Source organism: Echeneis naucrates, chromosome 1 (assembly GCF_900963305.1).
Source record: "Echeneis naucrates chromosome 1, fEcheNa1.1, whole genome shotgun sequence".
NCBI lineage: Eukaryota > Metazoa > Chordata > Actinopteri > Carangiformes > Echeneidae > Echeneis > Echeneis naucrates.
The window spans coordinates 5,869,147-5,892,274 of record NC_042511.1 but is presented as its reverse complement, the minus strand read 5'-3'; the positions used below and the strand labels follow the sequence as shown (position 1 = coordinate 5,892,274).

Genomic DNA, 23,128 nt, shown 5'->3' with positions numbered 1-23,128 from the left:
GCTTTAGCACGCTACTTCAGCAGATCATGTGTGAAATGAAATGTGCCGCCTTTCAGGATGTCTGAGGATGTCTGAGGTTATTGAAGTGTACAACCCCCCTCAATTTCAAAAAGTATAGAAGGACAACAGCTTTCCCTGCAGGCAGAAAACCCTGTTATAAGTCAAGTTATACTTTTTCTTTCAGCTGCTGTTCGGAGGGCAATGACTGACTGAAAACTGCCTCAAATGAAAAGTCAAAGTAACCACATTAACTTCAAAGTCACTGGGTCAGTCCAAACGTCCAAAAAAAAACAAAAAACCATTGTGTCTTTGTCCAAACACTCACTTTGTTTGAAGTGCACTTGCTTAAATGGCTGATTGTTTACAGTTTAATAACCAGTGGTGGAAAAATTCCACATCACGCAAAAGCAGATTACCTCAAAAGAAAGTCTTAGAATTATTAAGACACCTTGAAAAATCCAGCATCTAAATATGATCCAGTTTCATTTTCGAGGTCTTCTCTCAGTCCGTGTGCACTGAACTTCTGAAGCTTCAACATTACACCTGATCCACCGTGGAGAGATCTGCACTATTTGCAAATGTGACTAAACCACCTAGTCTGTTTTAACCTACAGGAGCTCTGCAAAACGTCTCCCTCAGCAGGCAAAGGACTAACTTTGTGCAAGTGCCCATTTTCCCCACATTATTCTGAGCTTCACCATGAAGAAAATGAATGCCACTCGTTGAGCAGAGCCTTTTTTTTTTTTGTTACCGGAGCCTGGTGTCATTGTGGCAGCAAAAAAAAAAAAGAAAAAACAAACAGCTCCTGCAGCACAGTAAGAAGACAGATGGGCGGGATGTGCAACCGCACTGAAGTGCAGATCTGCGTCACGTGTGTGTGCCACGAAGACAAATAGCCCCGCCCCATGAACGCCTCATAACAACAGCTGGCGCGCGGAGACGGAGGCAGAGACGGTGACGCTGTGCTGCTGCTCGGAGGTTCCGTGAACACATCACCTCCATCAGAATCCCCAGACTTTCTCCGCGGCCCACGGCGCATGCTCAGACGGAGGGACGGTGCAGTTGTCGGACTCGGACTCGGAGGTGAGTGCAGAAATGTCACAGTCAAATCTGCCTCATCTGTTTGTGTCTGCCTCTGTTTATTTATTTATTTATTTGTTTTGGGGGTGCATCGGGAGCAGCTAACACACCGGCTGTTTGAGGCCGGGCCATTTCGGGATGTGTCCAACACAAAAGACAGGAAGTAGGCTTTTATTCTAGCGGACTGTTAGCTAACCTTTACAGTCCGGCTCATAACAGGACAGTGTTTGTCTGCGGAACACACCACTTCTAGCTTGCAAACACACTCCTTACATTATCTTATGCTAATCCCGAGAAGCCCGTTATATTTACACAACCGAAGACAGGAATCAAAACACAATGTCGCGTTTTGCTGCAACAAACGTCAACCTGAGCCGAGGAAAGACAACACAACACCGCTGAGAGTTGTGTTGCACTTTTTTTTTTTTTTTCCCTCCTGCGGGTTTGTGTTTGCAGAGCAGTTGTGTCCAGACGGGTTTCCTGACTGTTTGCCTCTGGCTCTTTCCAAACCACAGCCCTCAGACTACACCAGACCTGCTTCACCCACTCCAGGGCCAAGGTGCCAAGAAAAGCTAAAAAAAAAATAAATAAAAAAAAAAACAACAAAACAAAACAGAAATTAGAAAAATAAAAGCAGAGCTGTGGCAGAGACGTTTGTTTTTCTGTCTGTGCAGACGGAGGGTTTCACCAGGCTGTGCTGACATAAAAGCTATTCATCAGACAGCCAAAGGCGGATCTGAATAACTAGACAAGACAAACTACACAACTAGACTAAACTACAGCTGTTGTATAGACCCCTGTGCCTCAGCCTGACCCAGGACGACTGTTGTAACAGCACATATGTTGGGCCCAACGCTGACGTTCAGGTTATGAGGCTGTTGAAGTTCATACGCGTTGAAAGTTGTTTTGTCATCCAGTTATTCTTGTTCCACTACATGGAGCCCTTTCTCTTTTTTGAAACTCTTGTTTATTGAGACACTCCATGTGTTTCTTCCTCTTTTCCACAGACATCAAAATTCCCTAAAGATGACCACTTCATGGAGTGATAGGCTGCAGAACTATGCAGACTTGCCTGCCAACATGGACGGTCTGGCGATGAAGAAATACAGGAGAGAACCCTACCACAGGTAAGAAACACACATGGAGCCGATCCTTTTGGTCCTTTTGATAGTATTCTGTTCACTGTGAAGCTCAGAAACACAACAAAAACTAACCTTTGGATTTTTTGCTCTTTCTGGTTACACCATATCAGATTGGGGTATGTTTTTCACTGGATTACCACATTCAGGCTGTCTCTCTTTGAGGTTGCCTGTTCCCAGTGTGGAAAGTTAGCATTGAAGCTCATATCTTGACTAACTGGCTAGAATACCACCCAAGTACCATCATTCAGCAACTCACGAACAATTGGGATGAGAACCTCTTGTTGCAGGGGTAACAGAGACTGAGGGGCTTGCCCCTGTCACTGTGGAAAAAAGATTTCGAGCAAAGACACACACCAGATTAGTTCGAGCTGCTTAGGGCTGGAACGTGCCCAGCAGGCGGTCAGTGTTTCTGGCTCCTGCCAGCCCTGTGAAGGGCTCACCTTTGAACATCTCTGCAGACCATTGGGAGAACACTGGGAACTGCTGGGAAATTGTATATATCTCAGGAAACACAAATTCAGGTTGCTCACTCATGCATCCCTAATGCACCTAGTACAACAAAACAATTGGTTCACCTCTGTTGGTCTCAAAGAACCGTATTTCCAGTTGTCAGGAGAGTCGTAACAATTACCCCGTTCTTCCCTTTGGTCTGTTTTTAATCCAAATCCTATTTGTACACTGCATGGAGGTGGCTGTTGCCCCCATCAGGTGCCAGGGCATCTGCATAGCAATGAATCTAGACAACTGGCTCCTATCGGCAAAATTCCAGCAAGAGGGCACACATGCATTCTCACATCACCTACTCAATTTAGGTTAGTTAAAAGAGCCCACTTTCTCTTGCCGAAAGCGTAATCTTTCTGGGATTCCCTCTGGACTCACCCCAGACAGAGTAAAGACTTTCAGAGTATTTTTTATTTTTTTTGCACCTTTTCATTGACGCGTATCAGTTCAATTCAGATTGTACTTTCAACTGCTGGGCTATCCTTGTAATCTGTTTTAGCTGTCTCAACATGACTGAATTCCAGCACTGATTGATTTCCCTCTGGCTGCATCGTCTACATCATGATACACAGAATTTGATCAGATCAGACCGCAGAGCCATGCATATTGCATTTAGTCCAGAGGTACACCTGTGCACAAGGAATGGAGTTGGCAGCTGGAAATCACTTTCTTACTCACTAGTCTTGCTCTGGCCCTGATACCGCCCATGCTGTCCAGGGTGACTGAGCACTGCACCAGTCTGATAACCTGATATCGCTGTGATGCCCTGGTTAGCAGAGATTTAACAGATGCTAAGCACTTAGCCTCGGCCAGACCCGCAGTGCAGAAACATTCTGGTGAAGGGATGTAAGATGGTGCCACACCTACACCCAGAGCGCCTGACGCTATCAAGGACAGACACATTCACCAGCTAATCAAGACTGGGGTAATGGGATAAGAGCCTCCAAGGGTTGGTGTGAGGCTTGATCCCACAGTTAGATATCTCATGTATACTACTCAAAGACCTGGAGGTACAATAAGGTTCTGTCTTCCACTCACTGTTAAACCAGTTAATGTTGCACTGATTAAGTCAGATCTAACACCTACTTTGTTTTGGTTTTTTTTTATTTATTTATTTATTTATTTATTTTTTTGGGGTTGTTGTTGTTGCCCTCCCCCAACCACTAATCTAATCATCACTGGGCAATTAAACACAAGAAAATGATGTTTCTCTTTATTTCACCCATTTAGAACTGAGTAATATAGTTACATTCAAGTTTAATCTTCCCATATTTCAAGTGTCAATGTTGCTGCTGTCCTGCAACATTTAACCCAAACTGGGGCCAAATGTGGCCCTTTACATTTTCCACTCTGTCTCATTTCCCATAATAATGTCATTATAGCATGATTAAATGTCACCAACCGATCTGATAACTCATCTGAAATAGACTGTAGGTTTGTCTTTTACTAGCTATTACTTAACACTTGATTATCATTAATTATTAGGGAGATTTGTCAGGGTTAGTTAATGTAGTTACTGCTTTACCCTTATGAATTCTGAGTGACACAACACACTCAACAGGTCATTTCTTGTGTTTACCTAAACCTGAGTTATAAATGTAGGTTTTGCACATGCAGTTAATTGTTTTGGGTGTGGTTTTCTGGCTGATGTGCAAACCTCCTCTCAGTCTCATGGCAAAATAACATCACATTGTTAAAGTGGGTGAGCACTTGAACTCAAGACCTGTTAAACTTTAATATTTGCATAAAAGTCATGCAATGCTGATTCAGCTTCTTTTGTAAGCTGGTAAACTGACTGAAGACTCACTGTAGGCATTCTGGCTGATGAAAAGGTGGATTTATTGGAGTCGTAACGTGTGCTGTTCAATGTTTAGCTCACTTGTCACGTGTTGAACATATACTGCTGTTCTTCCGCACCATTACACAATATGAGTATGATAACTCAATTTGTGTTTGAAACTGTCATTCAAATGTTCACCCTGTGTGTTGTGCACTGTGACGTCAGCAACAGATGCAAATCCTTAAATGTGTGGCGATAACAAAGATACAGAGATAGCGTTGACGTCTCTCTAACACTAGATCTGTGATAGCAGCTTAAATCCCGTCATGGCCCTTGGTCTGTTTTTTTTTTTTTTTTCTTTAATGTAAGGGAACGTTTTGTTCCTCTCACAGACACGACTGTTCCCTCAATATCAGCTGAGGCACTGCAGCCTGATGGAGAGGTCTGATAGGGAAGATGACTCTGCCCAGCAGAGATAAACTTTGAATCACAGAGAGTCAAGTCACTGTCCACATGAGATTAGAGTGCAGTGGAAAAAATCTGGCAGATTATGGCACAGCTGCACTTTAAAGGAGTAAAAGGGATTCTCCAGGGTGTGGCATAGCCCACATGAGCTATTTGTGGCAATACTGTTATCAGTAGGACTAAAGTAGAGGCTGACTAAAAGCAATCCCCACCCACCCACACCCATTGTCAGTGCGGATGATCTTAGCAGAAGCACAATCTTACTTGTTTTACTATGGCTGTCCTATTCCAACAGCAGCAACAGGCATGAGTCCAAGGTCACATATTAAATGACAACATCACAACAAAATAGAAAACATGTAGAGTGGAAACAGCTGATATTGGGTCAGTGCGCCTGTTTGGTTGCTCAGGAACACCCCAGCTTCAAACAAGTTTCTATTCTATGGAAGTGAAATTAGGAATGCTTTGAAATTTGGAAGCATCGGATATGAACATTTATAATCTGACCTGAGTGCTGTTGAAATTTAAATTTAATTGGAATGATGGCAATTAAGTATTCACAAGTAAACTTTTCTTCATTAGCTCATGTCACAATATTTCAATCAATATATTAAATGATCCTTTTTAGTGTTCATAAAAGATATCAGTGTCAAATTAAACGTAAAATTAGACAATCTGCTGCGCTATTAAAGTAATCCCCTAATTGAAAATGAAAATAATCATTAGTTGCAGCCCTATTAATAGTTTTGAGTGATAGGAACAGCTGTTGCTGCTTGATTCTACCTGACTTGTGATTGTTCTGGATGTCTTTGAGGGCCCACAAACATCACACTGTACAACAACAGCCCTGACTGACAGCACACAACAACAACAGAGAATGACGCAGAATGGCCACAATCATTTTTGCAACAAGTCAGAAAATTTCTGAATAGCAAGAAAGCAAAGAGAGAGGGGGAGGGGGCGCGTTGTGTGTGTGGGCCAGAGCTACCCTGTGTTGCTGGAGCAGATCGGACCAACGGAGAGTCAAACTAAAGTTTAATTTTGCACAGAATGCATCGCCAGTCGTCTGCTGGACAAAGATCTAAATGGGAGCTTGTTCACTACGGATCTGCTGCCAGGTATTTCACAACTGATGTGGAGATCGGTAAAGATGAGCCTTGCAGAGTCAGTCAGTGTCAGAAATTAGATTTCTGATCTTTGTGAACCAGATTATTGTGATAGTTGCAGGTGATGTAACTCACTGTGACATGTTTCATCTGTCTTTATCTGATTTCTTATTCTGAGTTATCACGACTTAATGATGACTTGTGTGAAAGTATATCAGAGCTTGGCCACACGTTCAGCTCAGTCACAGATACTGAAGATAAATTACTTAGGTCCGTGCCAGCAGCTGAAGTTAAGCTAGCAGTGTATGTGTATGTTTTTTCCGTGGAAGCCGTGTCAGTCAGGGTATGTAAACACTGTCTATCACTGTGGCCACTCTGGACCCGCAGTCTCCTGACAGATTTATGAGGACAGTGGAGCTGTTTGAGAGAGATTGTCACGCTTAGGTTAAGTTTGCAGGGTTTCACCATCCCCCAGCTTAAAGCTTTGTTAATTCCCTGTGGTTTTACCCAGCACCAGACTCTACGGCTTGGGTTTTAAAATACATAACAATTTTCCATTCTCGTTGCCGAGGTTCATTGTAAAGACGCACAATTGTCCAAGCAGTCACTCACATTTACTGATACAGCATAACGTTCCAATAATTTATTCAGAAACTTTTTAGGACTACACGTTGGTGCTTAATACAAAACAAGCAACCCAAAACTAAAAACTACACTTACGTTTTCCCTATTGAGTTCGTAGGAGTTCAACTCATTAACACAGTTTGCAGTCAATCATTGACATGCTTTTGGATTTTCACAGAAAACTGACATGCTCAAGCAAATCAATGAAAGCTCAAAGTTTCAACTTTGAAATGCAAATTTATAAGCGCAAGTGACACAGCTGAGGGCTACTTCAATGTTTCGAGGCTTTTGTAAATCTTCTTAGTTAATTTGAAAGCAAAAAGCATGAACAAAGTTTGTTTTTGTCAAAGTTGGTAACAATTTGGGTTTATGTTCACATTGCGAATTTGTCGTCTGTTATAACAGTAAATGGGCCTGATATACCAAAGTCAGTTATATTTGTCCTAATCATTATGTGAAACAGCTCAAGTTGATTTGGTTCTGCTATACAAATGCTAATCAAATTGTTGTAGCTTAACATTTCCTTCTTGTTCTCTTCAGAGTGTTTGTCAACAGAAGCTTGGCGATGGAGAAGATTAAGTGCTTTGGCTTTGACATGGATTACACTTTAGCAGGTAAAATCATCTGACATATCAACACCAACACTTCTTAATCACTGAATGTCTTTGGGCTCCAATTTCTGAGAGAAAGACATCGCTTCGGACCCTGCCAGGGTCCAGAAGACATGACGGTGTTTTTAACATTTAATAGGCAAATCAAATTGTCTATTTAAAAGGCGCCATCTGCGCTGAAGCGTCTTTGTTAGCAGGTTAACTTGAGTAGAAAATGATAAGAAATAGAAATACGTTCATTCATCTACAACCACTTATCCATTTCTGGGTCGCGGGGGTGCTGGAGCCAAACCCAGCTCACACTGGGTGAGCAGTCCATCACAGGGCCAACACACAGAGACAGACAGAAACAAGCAACCACTCACATTCAGACCATCTACGTGTTTGAGTTGGAAATCATAGATGCAATAATTGGAATAAGCAGAAAAGAAAACCTTTTAAATGGCATGGTAAATGAAGACATTGAGCTCAATACATTTTCTGTCTTTATCACATTTTGTAATCTGAATAACTAAACATTAGTTGTTTTGTGTGACCTTTCATGTAGACGTTAAATTTATATTCCTTCTTATCAGCTCTATATTTGGTTAACCACTGCCCCCAGCGGAGATCTACAGCTTGTTGTACATGAAGTAATTCTATGTAGGTCAATACTGGCCCCATACTGATTACACTATAACATGATAAAATGTTTAGGCTTAGTTTGCCACTACACATGCTCGGTTGCACATAGCTCTTCTTTTTCCTACTGACCGATAAGCAGGCCAAAAATATTCAAATTTTTCATGCCATTTTGTTCTTTGACTCAGCTCTGGTTTTTGGTCCAGCCGTCCCTATAAATAAATCTACCCTCACTGTGAAAAGCAGGTCATGCTTGTTTGCTGAGTTCACCAGTGATGGCTCTCTTGAGAACATGGATCACTCTTACTCCCTCTCTGACTCTGTACCCCTATCCTTGTTCATGGGGCAGGAAGTTTTAGAGACCCTCAGCTGTTGACATAGCTCTCTTTATTGGCACTCATAACCGAGTGTCAACGTTTGCTAGAAGTGTGGCTATCATGTATCTTGGAGGGTGTTCAGCTTTTTACCACAGAAATGCTACATCAACTCCAGGGAGCTGGACGAGTCACAGAATGGCTGCTGCTTGACCATCATCGTATCTTTGTTCATGGAGGTTCTTAAAAACAAGTGTGCAATGTGAATAATGCATGTGCCTTTCAAAAATGTGTTTTGCTTACACTTAACTTCTGGACTAACACTGGTAAAACTACACTATAGGTTCAAACTGTTTGGCAGGAGTCCACTCAAGTCATATATCATGACATAGTCCCTGTCAACACTCAGTCAATACTAATAGCTCACACTGTGCCAGCGTTCATACACAGCATGCAGAGGTTTAAATAATGTTCAGGCCAGTGCATGACAAAAGGAAGAACATGACCCAAGTCTTGTTGTCAAGGTTCAACATAAAAAAAAAATCCATTGAAATTCCTCTGTGCTTAAAAACTTGACATATTTGACTTTAGTGTGTTAAAATAAAATTTTTACATTCTGAAAAGGAATTGGTGAGATTTTGTAACATAGATCAACATTGCATGAGACAACATTGCCTCATCTGGTCTTTGTATTTCTTCTGGGAACACATAATCACCAGTAGAAAATGTTGCTTCAACACACATCTAGGCCTATATCGCAATGAGAGCAACACACGGTTTTGTCCTAGTTTTCCAACAGACTTTTGGCTGGAATGTAGGGCCCTCGGGCTGTCTTTGCAGTTTTCCATAAAATGCGTGATGGCATAATAAATTAGTGACAGAAGCCTATATTTGCATGTTAGTGGCCACAGACTAATTAAACGTATTAAATTTGACATGGTTTGGGTAAGCTGTCCTTGGGAGAAGAAGGGGAAGGGTTGTTTACCTTGTTTGTCAGGGGTGTATGTAACTCATAGGCCTGAAGTGACCTGGCCTATAAACTCTGGAGAGACACTTTACACCTCAGCAATTGGAGCAGTGGGAGTATAATTATCTATCAACAATCTCATTAGGGACACGAGGCAACTTGTGTATTAAGCTAAGACTGTAACTTGCATCAGGTGTGTGTGTGTGTGTGTGTGTGTGTGTGTGTGTGTGTGTGTGTGTGTGTGTCAGTGTGTGTGTGTGTGTGTGTGTGTGTGTGTGTGTGTGTGTGTGTGTGTGTGTGTGTGTGTGTGTGTGTGTGTGTGTCAGTGTGTGTGTCAGTGTGTGTGTCAGTGTGTGTGTCTGTCTGCATGTACATCCACATACTGACAGCATGCGAAATTTGAGGAGCAGGAGAGTCAAGGACACAGTAAGCAACAAAACAACTTCTGACTTGCACACAAATGTTGAAAGCACATGTTTTCCCCAACATCTGTTGACAATAATTAATTTGATGACTTATTTACCCCATAAACGTGAGGCCCTGCATGACTGTAGCCCCCATTGTGTCTCATGGAAAAACAAATCTACAAATCACTCCAGATATTGGAGATCGTGTGGGACATCTAGATTTGCTTGTGAAAGAGATACACTGTAGACCCTGGTGTCATGTGTCTGTGTGGAATTATTTACGGGGGGATTGATTTTAAAGTCAACAAATCAAGTGATTTCAGTTTCCTGTCTGAAAGAAAATAAAATGTAATTAATAAATTGCCATTATGGGATGTGCAGTTTCCGTATTTTTCAAGGCCTGTCCGTGTAACTAGTGAAGTTGTTTCAAATGATTAAATTATGCATATTTTGAAGAAGGTTTAGTTCACTTCTGCAACAAATACCATCAAAATATTGTGGGTGGTTTTATATTAAAATATAAAAAAAAAAACTCTCAACGAGCAATAAATTTTTTCCAGGGCTCATTCTTATATTTTTCTTTGGATGATATCAAGTCTGAGACACATTTAAGGTTATAGTGAAACAGTTTGAACTGTTTTTGTAGTCAAGCAAAGTTTCTATCTTTGCTTTGGCCAATAAAGCCTAATAATAGTCTTTTGTAATCATAATGTAGCAGAACAACTTCACCTTTTATGTAAGATCTATGATTTTTCATGTTTAAAAACTGCATATTTCGGTGGTTGCACCTCAACAGGGTCTCAAGCTTGCAAAAATTCCACCAGGAAAAATAACGAACGAGAGAGTGATGACAGTAAATGTGACAGAGGGGGGAAACCAGCTCCTAAAATAGGTTTCTTTGCAGCACCTCAAAACTTTGAGATAATATGACAAGTGAGCGAGGAGAAGGAATGGTAATTCAGTTGCTGTATGCTACTGCTCTGGGCAGAGGGCCCAAACTGTCAGTTTGCTGGGAGACCACAGCCGTAGAGGTGTGAGGTCGGGGTTTGGGGCGAGGTGACGCAATTATAATGCAAAAAGAAGCTGAGTCCTACAGCGTGGGGGTGTCAACAAAAGCACGAAGCTTGACTGAACCCAAGGTTCTCCTAAAATTCAGTGCATACTCATTATCCTCCGGTGAATAAACCAGTATTCAACCAACAACTGAGTCAGTGCTAGGACACAGATGTTTTCCTGTTTGTCCTGCAGTACTGTTCCCTCACTAACTGTCCTCTAACCAGGCATCATTAGCCAATTTTTCTTCCCCTCTGGGGGCCTCCTACCACCCCACTGGGAGTGTGGAAAGCAGGGAACAACACAAGCACATTCTCTGTTCTGTATTTATAACATCTGACATATTCTTTTCCCAGTGTCAAGTAGCATTTTAATCCCCTACCAGCCTTTTCTTATCCGAGCATCAGTCTATTTTTTAATGACAGAGCACACCCTTGTCTTGGTTTTGGTATATATCTGGCACTGACTGGGGGGGTGGTGGTGGGTGTGAGGGTCAGTCAGTGCCACCAAGGCTCATTAGAGCCGCTGCCGAAAGTTGAAGGAGTTTTCGTTTTCACACCTGATCTTATTTCTTTGTGGATTTGCGTGCAGAACATAGAGGCCCTTGTTGATAGCGAGGACAGAGAAGGGCAACGTGTGCGTGTGCATGTGTGTGCACGTGTGTGCACATGCTGCTGTCAAAGTGAGACAGCAACACAGAGTCTGAACTGGATGAGATTGTTAAGAAAAGCCACGTGTTTGTGTTGTGCAACATGAGTAAGGTCCAACGAGGTCAGATGTGTCATCACACAGAGGTCGTGTTCTTTTACTGTATACGTGTTTATTTAAATTTGACATAAATGTAACACGTACTGAAATGTTAACACTCATATGTACTCTGTCAGGCAGCTGTGTATTAAGTTGCTTGATCATGTTTACATAGAAATTCAACTGCGTTCCGAAGTTGCATATTAAAATGATTGGTGATTGGTGATTGGTGTTGTAATCAATCCAAAGCTCAAGGTTTTCACTCATATTTATTTTTCTTATCAGTTAACAGTTTTCTCATGAGATGTTTCAGTTCATTGTTTTGTCTGTACGATGATTCCAAAATAGTGGAACTTGTCCATCATGTCAGAGCCAAGGATGAGGTCCGACCAACCATCTAAAAGCCAAAGATGAGCACAAAAAGGAAGAAATTTAACTTTTTAGATGTTTTCGTTTGATAAAAAGCTGCACAATTATTTACTAATCAAAAATGTTGTACACAATCAACCAATTGTTAGTTTAGCTTGACTAATGAAAAACAGCCGCCAGAGTTATTTTTCCTTATTTTGCTGCCAATCGATGAATAAATTCTTTGTTTAATCCCTTCTGCTGTGTAATAGCTCAACGATGAACATTAACGTGCTGTTTGTCTTTGCCAGGACGAAAACAACTGCACAGTTGTGTGTCCACTGTTGCACCATGTGTTTTTATATTGAGGTATAATTCAGAACTGTGTATCTTTGTTTCATGTCCAGTTTACAAGTCACCGGAGTACGAGTCACTCGGCTTTGAGCTCACAGTGGAACGTCTGGTTTCTATCGGTTACCCCCAGGAGCTGCTCAGCTTCGTATACGACCCTTCTTTTCCCACCAGGTACAGATCAAACGTGCCCGAGCATGGGGGCGCCATGATGGCTGCGAGAAGTAAACGACTGTTTCTGTTGCAGAATCTCATCCCATTTTTGGCTAAATCTATTTTCAATAGATGTAACATATATGAGTGACCGTAATCACTGCTGCGACAAATGAAGGCAGTTAAAAGGATCGACAGTGAAGTTGGAAAAGTCATTTGAATTGCATTTTGTTGACTGACCTCTTATTTTCAGAGGCCTTGTGTTTGACACCATGTATGGAAACCTGTTGAAGGTTGATGCCTATGGCAATATCCTGGTCTGTGTGCGTGGATTCAACTTCCTTCGAGGGTGAGCGCTAATAAGCAGTAGTAAACAGTAAATGCTACTTTTTTACTTTCAACTAAGTAGTCTGACATTTTCAGCAGAAGATGCCAATCTTGTTTTTTTTTTCCCATCTCTTCTTTCAGCCCTGAAATCCGAGAAAGGTACCCAAACAAGTTCATCCAGAGAGATGATACAGAGCGTTTTTATATCCTTAACACACTCTTCAACCTGCCAGGTAAGGTGCTGAACACTGAGGAGAAAACCATAAATGAAACCACAAGCTTGCTTACAGCAGCTTTGTTTTGTTTTGCTTCACAGAGACCTACCTCTTTGCTTGCCTAGTGGATTTCTTCTCCAACTGTGACAGATACACAAGGTAAAGTCTTTAAGTTGTGTTATCTGTCATGCAACAACTTTCTGGACTCCGCATGGTGACACAAAGACAGTTGGAAGCCAAACTGGGCTAAGTTTGAGCCCTACAGCATGGGAGGGTGCAGGCGTCTCAGCTGCTAATCTCAGCTAAACCTTTTTTTTTTTTTTTTTTTTTTTTTTTTTTTTAATGGCAGTTCAGTCGGAGAACCTGTCTCCGACTGAACTGCTTTTTTTTCTGTACCAATGATCAATTAATCTCTACCTCTACTAATTATAGAAAAGCATGGATTCTTATTTACAAGAATTTACAGAGAATGAAATCATGATATAACGAAGAGATAATTTTTTTAATGTAAGCGTAAGGTGAAATAATAATGGCCTATAAATTAGTTGAGGATGTAATCTGGAATGGTTGCATGTCCTTTGTCCTCTGAAACCTGGTTGTTGGTCTTTTAGGGGGAGAATGCTTTCCTGTTTGGCTGGGGACCCCTCCAACAAGGGAAGGCTATCCCATTTAAAAGCAAACAAAAAACAAATGTCATGGTTTTGAAAACCTTCTGTAAAGATGTGGCCTGTGCGACGGCTCTGTACGTGTGTGTCTCTTCTCCTCTCCTCCAGCTGTGAAACTGGCTTCAAAGATGGTGACCTCTTCATGTCCTATAAGAGCATGTTCCAGGATGTCCGCGACGCTGTGGACTGGGTCCATTTCAAAGTGAGACCCTTAAGATGACTGGGATTTTGACCTCAGTGTGTCAGCTGCTTAACCGATGTAACATGTGCTTCACATTCATGACCTGGTGTTACTCTGTGTAATCGCAGTCTGCAGCTGGACATGTTCAGGCTTTGGACTAACGATTTGATTGTTAGTGTTAAAAGTAAAGACTACAACAGACTCTCCATTTTTATAAATAGTGATGCACACCCGGTTAATATTATGAGCAGAGAATCTGATGCTTGCTTCTAGATTTCATTCATCATTTAACCTTTTATGTAGGAAAATACACAATAATAATAATAATAATAATAATAATAATAAAAGGTCAACACGCCTTCTCTTCACCCCTGTTTCACTTTGTTGTCCATCAGTAAAATCTTACTAATGAGTCACAGTGAAAAAGAAATTTCCACCTTACAATAATTGTAGCCTTCAGATCAGGATATCACTTTCTGAAAACTTAACAATCGAATTTGAATATTGTTTGCAAAACTAAAAACATGCCGAAGCAAAATGGAAACATTTTTAGTTTGCACCAGTTTGATTGAAACTTTTCGCGTGATCATAAACAAACTCAAAGTAATGGACAAATTGACCAGAGTTCAAAGGAAACAAATGAAACAGAAAGCACACAAAGATTTATCTCCTTGGAAAACGGGTCACTAAGTATGAACAAGTGAATAACTTGTTTAATGATAAACAAAATAAACAGGTGTGGCCCATATATGTACAAAACAGTTTTTCTCTTTAAATTTAGCGGGTGCGGCTTATATTCAGGTGTGCTCTATAGTCCGGAAATTACAATATGTACATAAAATATTTTTAAGTGTTTAGTCTGACTCCTGTTTTTCCCACTGCAGGGCACTCTGAAGGAGAAAACAGTGGAGAACTTGGAGAAGTATGTCGTGAAAGATGTAAGTCTTTAGTATTCAGAAAGACTGCCCCAAGTCTACAGTGTTTCTCACACACACACATTCCGTATCGCACATTCTTGCGCTCTCTGAAAAGGCTTGGTTTGAAAAGATGCCTTGAGCCTCAGTCTTTTCTTCGTCTCTCTTCCCACCAGGGGAAGCTGCCTCTTCTCCTCAGCCGAATGAATGAAGTAGCCAAGGTTTTCTTGGCAACCAACAGTGACTACAAATACACTGATGTGAGTATACAGTATGTGTGCAGTTGTGGTAGAAACTTCACAGTTTGGGGAAAACAGTAATTCCGTGATTTAGAAAGTGCTTTGGTAAGACAGTGAGCAGGAATTCGCCCTCAGGGCCATTTTGTAGAATTTCACAGCAGTATCAACTATCTAAAGCCTCTCTGTGTTCAAACTGACTGTTAGCCTGTGTGTTATGTTCACTCAGAAAATCATGACCTACCTGTTCGACTTCCCCCATGGCCCCAAGGTAAAGAATCATTTTTCCCTTCCTCACTGATCCCAATGTCAAATATGCTTGATGTGCAGATGAAACAACTTTCTGTTTGTGTGTCTTTGTTTTCGCCCACCGCAGCCTGGCACCTCCCACCGGCCCTGGAAGTCATACTTTGACCTAATCCTGGTGGATGCTCGGAAGCCGTTGTTCTTCGGGGAGGGTACGGTGCTCAGACAAGTCGACACGGTGAGCAGACACAGAATGAGCAGCCGAGACGGAGGAGGCATCACAAATAGCTACATTTCACGCAGACGCTGATGTCTGACGTATCCAGACATGCTGCATCACAGTTGTGTAATTGCTTTTGACCTCGATGACTCCATCTGAGAAAAGATCAGGAAAAGAAAATTCAGTTGACTGCAGGTGACAAACAGGTGACTCATTTGGCAATGTCTGATGAGGATTGGCCTATAACTCCAGATGACTCCAACATGACCGTTACTTTTTTCTCCCTATGCTTTTATGTTTTGACACATTTTATACTGAATTGATTCTTTTACTGTAATAGCAGCTACAGTGATTGCAGCAATACAAATTGAGGATGTCCACTCTGTTAATTCAACCTCTGCATGAGTTCAGAGTGGGAACATTTGCATTTACTCATTTGACTTTTATCCAAAGTGACTTACAAATGAAGAGCATTAAAGCTACAGTACAGAAGGAGACCTTGGTGTTGGCACAACATGTATTCAAAATGTGTGAGAGAAGTAAGTATACAAATCTGAGTGCATAGCAAGGGCTTTGTCCTATTCAGACTTGGCATGAACACACACCCTTGGTGATCTGATCAGTGGTCAGTTCTTAGTACAACCATCCAGTAATCTCACACTTCCCTCCTTCATATGCAAAATGTGGCAAATGGATCTTTTGGGTGTCTCTCTGTTTCTGTTCGTGTAAAAGGCTGTGGTGGAATCCACGGCTCGACAGTGCAATAAAGTTTAATTAACTTGAAATGGTAAAATATTTTAATTCATTCACAAAACTTTAGTCAGACTTGTTAGATTGCTGATGTGCACGAGGGCGGGGGCATTTGCTTACACACTGCAAAGAGAATGTGGACACATGTGGTCCTGACCAGCTCTGGATATGGTCTGAGTCACAGGATCTCAAGTGCATTCTGAATTCATCCTTCCAGAGACTGACGTTCATCTAGGCCTAAACAGAACTTTAGACATGTGAGGGTTATTAAGATGGACACGCCTGCTCTGATTTGATCTGATTGAAGCTGGAAGCTTGTTCCACCATCAGGGAACAATCCTCCTCTTCATGCTGTCTGTGGACACGTCCACTGCCAAATTCATTTAACTGTAAGTGATAGGAGACAAAACTCACACGCCACGCTTGACTGTTTAACTTAGAAAGATGAACAGAGCTTATTGTTTAAAGGCATCTTGTGATAATATGTTCTGGCATGTTCAGTGGCTTTTGCTGAGAATCATTTCACTAATTTCACGTACAATTTGTTCATTTCAGACAACAGGACGTCTAAAGATCGGGACCTACACCGGACCTCTGCAGCATGGCATTGTCTACTCTGGAGGTGAGATACATTTTGTCTCACTGACCCATTCTGGCATAATCATCAGATGTCTTCAGCAGTTGTAATTGTTGTTTAGGTTCGTCAGACATTGTGTGCGACCTACTGGGGGCTAAAGGGAAGGACATAGTGTACATCGGAGACCATATCTTTGGAGACATCCTCAAGTCCAAGAAACGTCAAGGCTGGAGGACCTTTCTGGTCATACCTGAACTGGCCCAGGAGCTGCACGTGTGGACCGACAAGAGCTGTGAGTAAAGTGCTGCGTTGGATTAGAAAACAGTCTGAATTAGAACAGCAGTTTCACTAACAAATGTGTGTCGCTCCTGATAAAGTGATCTTTAAATTTAGCTTGTGTGCAGAGTCTGAACCTGCTCACTCTGCACACATTCAATGAATCGTGCATTTGTACTGAGTATACTAAAGATGGAAGACTACTGGGACTGCCAATCTTGAATGCAAGTAGTAGTTGTAGTAATAAGCCTAATCCTCCTCTCATGTTTTCCAGCATTATTTGAAGAACTGCAGGGTTTGGACATTTTCTTGGCTGAACTTTACAAGTGAGTGCTGTGACCTCTAGCCTCTTTTTTTTTTTTTTTTCTCCCCCCCCTTTCCCAAATCCCACCCCCTTAGTCGTCAGCATCTCTTGCAGCAGTTCTTCTGCTCTTTGCTCTCTGCTGTAACAGCACGTGTTTGACAGGAGGACCCTCACAGGCCACCTGATCAGCAGATTCACTCACACCGCGCTGTTGCATCACCGCTTTGACACGTTACCTTTCAGCTTTGTTACCCTCCCCCACTCTCACCGTCTTTCTCCCCCTGTCCTTCCTCAGACATCTGGACAGCAGCAGCAATGAGAGGCCAGACATCAGCACTATTCAGAGAAGAGTCAAGGTACGGTTTTAATCACCACTGTTTCTATGACGACAGGAGATCTGACTCTTATGAGAGCTCAGGTCTGCATTGTGTTTACTGAAGTATAATCAACAGTTCTGTCATGTTGTACTGTCAGTGCTCCCTCAGTGGTGACTTCCTTCACCTTCCTAAGAGAAACTACACTGTTTAGGTTATTCATTCATTCATTCATTCATCTTCACGTGCTTCCAGGTGGGGGTTGCTGGGAGAAACAGCGCTAACCACTATGTTGCCGTGCTGCCCCTCTTTAGGTTAAAGCAGGCCAATTCTTTTAAAAAGAGGGTGAACCTGCTGATACATCATCTCCTTCTTCTCACCATTTAGAAAGTGACCCACGACATGGACATGTGCTACGGCATGATGGGTAGCCTTTTCCGCAGCGGCTCCAGGCAGACCCTGTTTGCCTCCCAAGTGATGCGTTACGCTGATCTGTATGCAGCCTCCTTCATCAACCTGCTGTACTATCCCTTCAGCTACCTCTTCAGAGCTGCACACGTACTGGTGAGTGCCTGCGTGTTTAATAATCCACACACCCTCAAAGGGATCTGTGAACACTTCACTTTGCGGCTACAGATATTGTTTTGTCTCAGTCCAACTAAGATTTAAAATCTTGACAGGATTTGTTGAGATTTTCTCAAATTTTTGGCCCTAAAACTATTTTGTTTAATCCATGTCTTTGCCAGAGTAATTCACCAGTGAAGTTTCATTTTGGATAATAAAAACTCTCATGCATCACTTAGGATGCTTTAATAGAAAATTAGTACATACTAACACAAAGAGATAAAGATGAGAGATAAAAAGCAGTTTTAGATGGAGAGGGATAATCATTCCCAGAAAAGACACAGTCTGTAGGTCTTAAGGTCATTCCTTTTGTTTGGAGTAGTATTTTGTGATTTGAGACTGTCTGTCTTGTCTGTCTTTAGTTTTCCTGGATAAATGACAAAGTTGTACATGCAGGATCTGCCTCTACCTGTTCTCCACCGAGATGTTCTGCTGAAATGAAAAGCAGACATTTCCAGTAAGTCCTCTAACATTGCCCAGGTTTTTGAATGAAATCTATTTTATCTTTTTCCTGCAGATGCCCCATGAGTCGACTGTAGAACATGCCCACGTGGACATCGATGCAGAGTCGCCACTGGCGACGCGCAACCGCACCCAGTGCAGCGACTGCAAAGACCTGGAGTGTAAACGCAACCAGCTGACTCGCTCCTTCAGTGAGATCAAACCTCCCAACCTGTTCCCCCAGACTCCCCAGGAGATCACTCACTGCCACGATGAGGACGATGATGAAGAGGAGGAGGAGGAGGAGGAGGAGGAGGAGGAGTAAAAAGAAGGACGTGGTGATGAGAGCCATGTCCCTGCTCCTGCATTCTTATTTTCCTGGTGAGGGATGGGAAGGGATTTCTAAATGTGAGGCAGGGAGGAAAAACATCTCCAGTGTGTATTTGTGTGCACGTGTATACACACAGACACACACTTATATATACATATAAATAGACTGGACAGGAAATTTCAAAGGACCAGTAGAGAGAATGAGCTGTGAGACTGTCAGAAGACAGTCGGTCCTCAAAATCCAACCGTTCCTAGCCTCATTATAGAAAAAAAAAAAAACACACACACTCACGGTTTTAATTCAATTGATTTCTGTATTATTTTTTGTAATTTTTTTTTTAACCATCAAACACTCTAGTGAATATCACACACTAATTTCATCATGGTAATACCATAAGGTGACTTTAAGACCTGCTAGTAGAGTTACCAGAGTAACACTTTAATCTATCAGATATGGTCAGTGGACTGTAGTCTTTAACATTAACACACTAGCCTTGCTGACACAGTATGCACATTGTAATGAAGGGACAAAACAGATTTCAGTTGTGTTGTCAAAATAAGATGCACATCCTGTATTAAAAAGAGTTTTTTTTTGTTTTTTTTTTATGCAACATAGAAACAACATTCAGTATTTCATCTGTTTTGTTTCTTTTTGTTCATTTTCTCATCATTAGAGAGAGATTGTTTGTTCTCACTTTCATGAAAGGGCGTGTGTATGTGTGTGTGTGTCCGTCCATCTGTATCTGACAAAGTGAACTCACTCTGACCGTAGCATCCTGAGTAAAGTAAAACGAGGATCCACTATACTGAACTGAAGCACAAGCAGGCGTTGCAGTGATCAATAACCTTTTTTGTTTAAGGTTTGTTTTAGAGTACATGTGGCTGTCGTTACCAGGCAACAATGACGACGAGTACTATAACCATGTGTTATGCTGATAATCTCTATGGCAACACTGAGCTCCAGAGGTGTTTCTGTAAATAGCTGTCAGGTCACAGTTTTTTTTGTTTTTTTTTTTTTTTTTTGGTGCGATGCAGTTTTCATGTTTTGAGCCGCGAGCAGCCAACATGGATGTTGCAGCTCGGAGGAGTTGTGTTTGACTGTTTGAAAGGAAGACACACAGCTTGAGACGGTTGTTCCAGCAACTTAAAGATGTGTGAAGCGATTTATTAGTCAGATGTGTAGCGGAGCGGTGAAAGTGTCCGCTGTATGCAGGAAGGTGATGCAGTACGAGGCTCAGTTCAGTCGGCCAGCCTGGTTCACACATAGTTTGCTTTGTCTCTTTGGTTTTGGGGGTTTGTTGGGTGTTTCTTTTTTATTATTATTACCAGCATTTGTATGTTTTTTTTTTTTTTTTTTTTTTTATTCCTGCTGGCCTCTCAGAATTGCTTCTCCCAGTCACAGGGTGGGAGGCAGTTTGAGTTTAAACTGTATTGCATTTTCTTTACACTACAACATCTGACAAGCTGAGCTCATTAAACTTAAAGCCTCTTAAAAATTACTTCAATTCCTAAGTATTTCTTTGTATCATCAAACATTGATACGTTAAAATAACTAAAATATCAGGCTTTTTATAAAGAGTTTAAGCCCTGAATTGTCTAAATTAAGGAGATGAAATAAAGGATTTTCCCCATTTGCACTGTGTGGAAATTAGAGATAAATATGGTTTATTTTGTGACCAAAGGACCCACCAGCTGCCACCAGATTTAGATCCAAACGATGCTAAATCCCAGGTTCCCAAGGGACCTGCAGGTCATTTGATGACTCGAGATTGTGTAAACGGTTGTGTGTCTCAGCCCTGTGATAGTGTCTGCAGGGATTGGCTCCAGCCTCCTGTTGACGCTGATAGAATTTGTACAGATGATAGATGGATTTCAATAAATCCTAAACCCAGTGCAGGAAAGAAACAGAAACTCAAACTGAAAACAGTGTTTTTCATATAAAATAACCAACAGCGTGTTCATGTTGAAGCTCATGGATCATGTCCGTGACATGTCCATGTGTCCAGAGTTGGTGTTTCAACCATTATAACTGATCTTTTTTTTTTTTTTTTTTTTTTTTTTAAGATCCTGAGAATACAGAATATCTGCAAATTGACCTTTCCTCACCTTTCATATCAGTTCATGACACGTTGTCTCAGCCTTGTAGATCAGTCGGTTGGTTGAGGCATCCTGTCTACTTTTTGGCTTGGCTTGATGTGGAGTGCTGGGAGATCAATGTGTTTAGCTGCAACTTTATATAAACAGTAGATAAACCTAGTAGGTCATTAAAATAACCTATTACAGCTGTTAATTCATTTTTTTCCATTTTTTTTATGTACAAATGAAATATCTGTATTCTCTTTTTTGATCTTTTCTTGAAGATATAAATGAATATGCTATATGGGGCAGCTGCATCGCTGAGAAGACGTAGTTGACAGTCATTTCTTTGCATAAATTGAATATGCATGTTACAATGAGATGCGTATCCGTTCTGATACAGTGGTTATTGTAGCATTTGTTTTACTACTATGGTTTTAAGGAAAGCTTTTTTGATATTTGTCATTGTTGTTTTACGCAGGTAGAAAACAACTTGAAGCCTGTATAAAATACAGTGAGGGGAAATGTGAATAGCATGTTGAGCACCGTACATAAAATCTTTTAATCAGCACCATGGGGTTATTTTTATTTTTCTAAGCTAATGTTTTTAAATGGTCTTGGTTTACAGATCTGTAAATAGGCCTTTCCATTTCCTTTTCTGACCATTTTTTTTCCAAATAACTTTTTTGTTGTTTGTTTGTTTTGTTTTTTTTTTTTTGTTAATTTTTATACCGTACCACAGGAGGCTGTTGCTCAGACTTTAAACTAACTACATCCTTTTGAACAGTTAGAGTGCTTTAGACGATTTTTAGCCATAGTTGTGATGCCCAAAATGCATCGGCATTAACAGCAGGTGCCAAAACGGTCACCTTTCAGTTTCTAATACGAACTAATCTTCTGTTTTTATGCATATCGATTTGTTCAGTTTGTTTCTTTGTTTCCAGAAATTACCCTGCAGACTGTACATTGAGGTAAAATACATATAAAAATGTAGAATAAAGATAGTTTTTCATAATTTTCTTGGTGTTCGGCCTTCTTTTTGCTTTGGAGTATGTGTGACTTGCTGAGCATCCTGGCGAGAGGCCATGCATATTTTCCAAAGCTGTTTTTTATCTGATTATTTATTTATTTATTTATTTATTTATTTAGTGTCCTGACTCACGTTGAAAAATCACCATAACTCATCGGTGGGCAAGTTGTACATTGTTTCCTCTATCAATAATTACTTTAATAGTGAACCTTTATCAACCGAGTTTTTTTAATTTATTTTTATTTTTTTAAATCGAATGATTTTTATTAATTTCCGTTGGTCTTAAGAAGCAGAATTTATTTCTTTAAAGTTACAGTACAACAGGTTGAGTCCAACACTGGCTGGATTTTTAGAAAGTTAAGTAAATATGTAGCAATAGTCAGGACACATTAGCATACAGACAGGAAATACTGTAACAGGCTGTCTCACTCCAAAGTTTTATCTGAAATATAATTTTAAGAAGTCATCACAATTGGTAGAGAAATAGTTCAGCAGTTAGCCAACTTGTACACTGAATTTGCGTGAAATAAACAAAGATGCTTATTCATGCACGTGCAAAACCAATAAGTTGTTGCTTATGTTATGGACTTTCAAAATAAAAGGAAAGTTGATTTGTAATTCAAGAGCCTCCAGAGCTCAGAGCTCAAACTTGTTACGTACAGCATCTGTAATATGTTTTTGTTAGTCATGCCAAAGGAGCTCTCGTAAGCTGGTGAATGTGTTGCAGAAATATTTCCCAAATCAGTATTTTAGCTGTTTCCTGTTTTAAAAACAACAGAAAAAATTTGGTGGATTGAATCAGTATCATTATGCAATGAAAACACAAAATATTTTATTCAGAAAGTGCCATTTATGGGAAGACATTGTGTAACGGTTGCACGAGTAGAGTCCAAAAGTCACAGTAACATTAGTAACCATTAGCTGCTGATCAAACCAGACTAAGTACCACTGCAGCAGCACGACCCCTGAGTGTCCTGACTATTTTTCTGTTATTTCTCTCAGCTTTAAATACGCAATAGGAAGATTGTGTTATTTCCCCATTTAGAAGTTGCACAGTGTGCCTTTAATCACTGCAGTTATTATCTGTGTGTTTTCATTGCTGAAGCAACCCAAAGCACAGCGAAGCATTCAG

General features: G+C 40.9%; 1 protein-coding gene across 1 annotated transcript; it reads left to right on the top strand.

Moving 5' to 3' along the window:
* Nucleotides 1-1,070: 1,070 nt before the first annotated feature.
* Nucleotides 1,071-21,981, top strand: nt5c2b (5'-nucleotidase, cytosolic IIb). Its single transcript, XM_029505806.1, has 19 exons — nucleotides 1,071-1,083; nucleotides 2,088-2,207; nucleotides 7,239-7,312; nucleotides 12,174-12,291; nucleotides 12,524-12,619; nucleotides 12,739-12,830; nucleotides 12,914-12,971; nucleotides 13,424-13,471; nucleotides 13,586-13,679; nucleotides 14,543-14,596; nucleotides 14,749-14,832; nucleotides 15,038-15,079; nucleotides 15,185-15,292; nucleotides 16,580-16,646; nucleotides 16,723-16,893; nucleotides 17,152-17,203; nucleotides 17,477-17,537; nucleotides 17,883-18,059; nucleotides 18,637-21,981. Exons 2-19 carry the CDS (start codon nucleotides 2,107-2,109, stop codon nucleotides 18,883-18,885), a joined length of 1,746 nt encoding a protein of 581 aa, XP_029361666.1. The 5' UTR covers nucleotides 1,071-1,083; nucleotides 2,088-2,106; the 3' UTR covers nucleotides 18,886-21,981.
* The last annotated feature ends 1,147 nt before the right edge of the window (nucleotides 21,982-23,128 follow it).

Coding starts and splice junctions, on each gene's coding strand:
- nt5c2b (XM_029505806.1), top strand. CDS start 2,107: ATGACCACTTCATGGAGTGATAGGCTGCAGAACTATGCAGACTTGCCT. Junction 16,647..16,722: donor TGGCATTGTCTACTCTGGAG/GTGAGATACATT, acceptor ATTGTTGTTTAG/GTTCGTCAGACATTGTGTGC. Junction 17,204..17,476: donor TTCTTGGCTGAACTTTACAA/GTGAGTGCTGTG, acceptor GTCCTTCCTCAG/ACATCTGGACAGCAGCAGCA.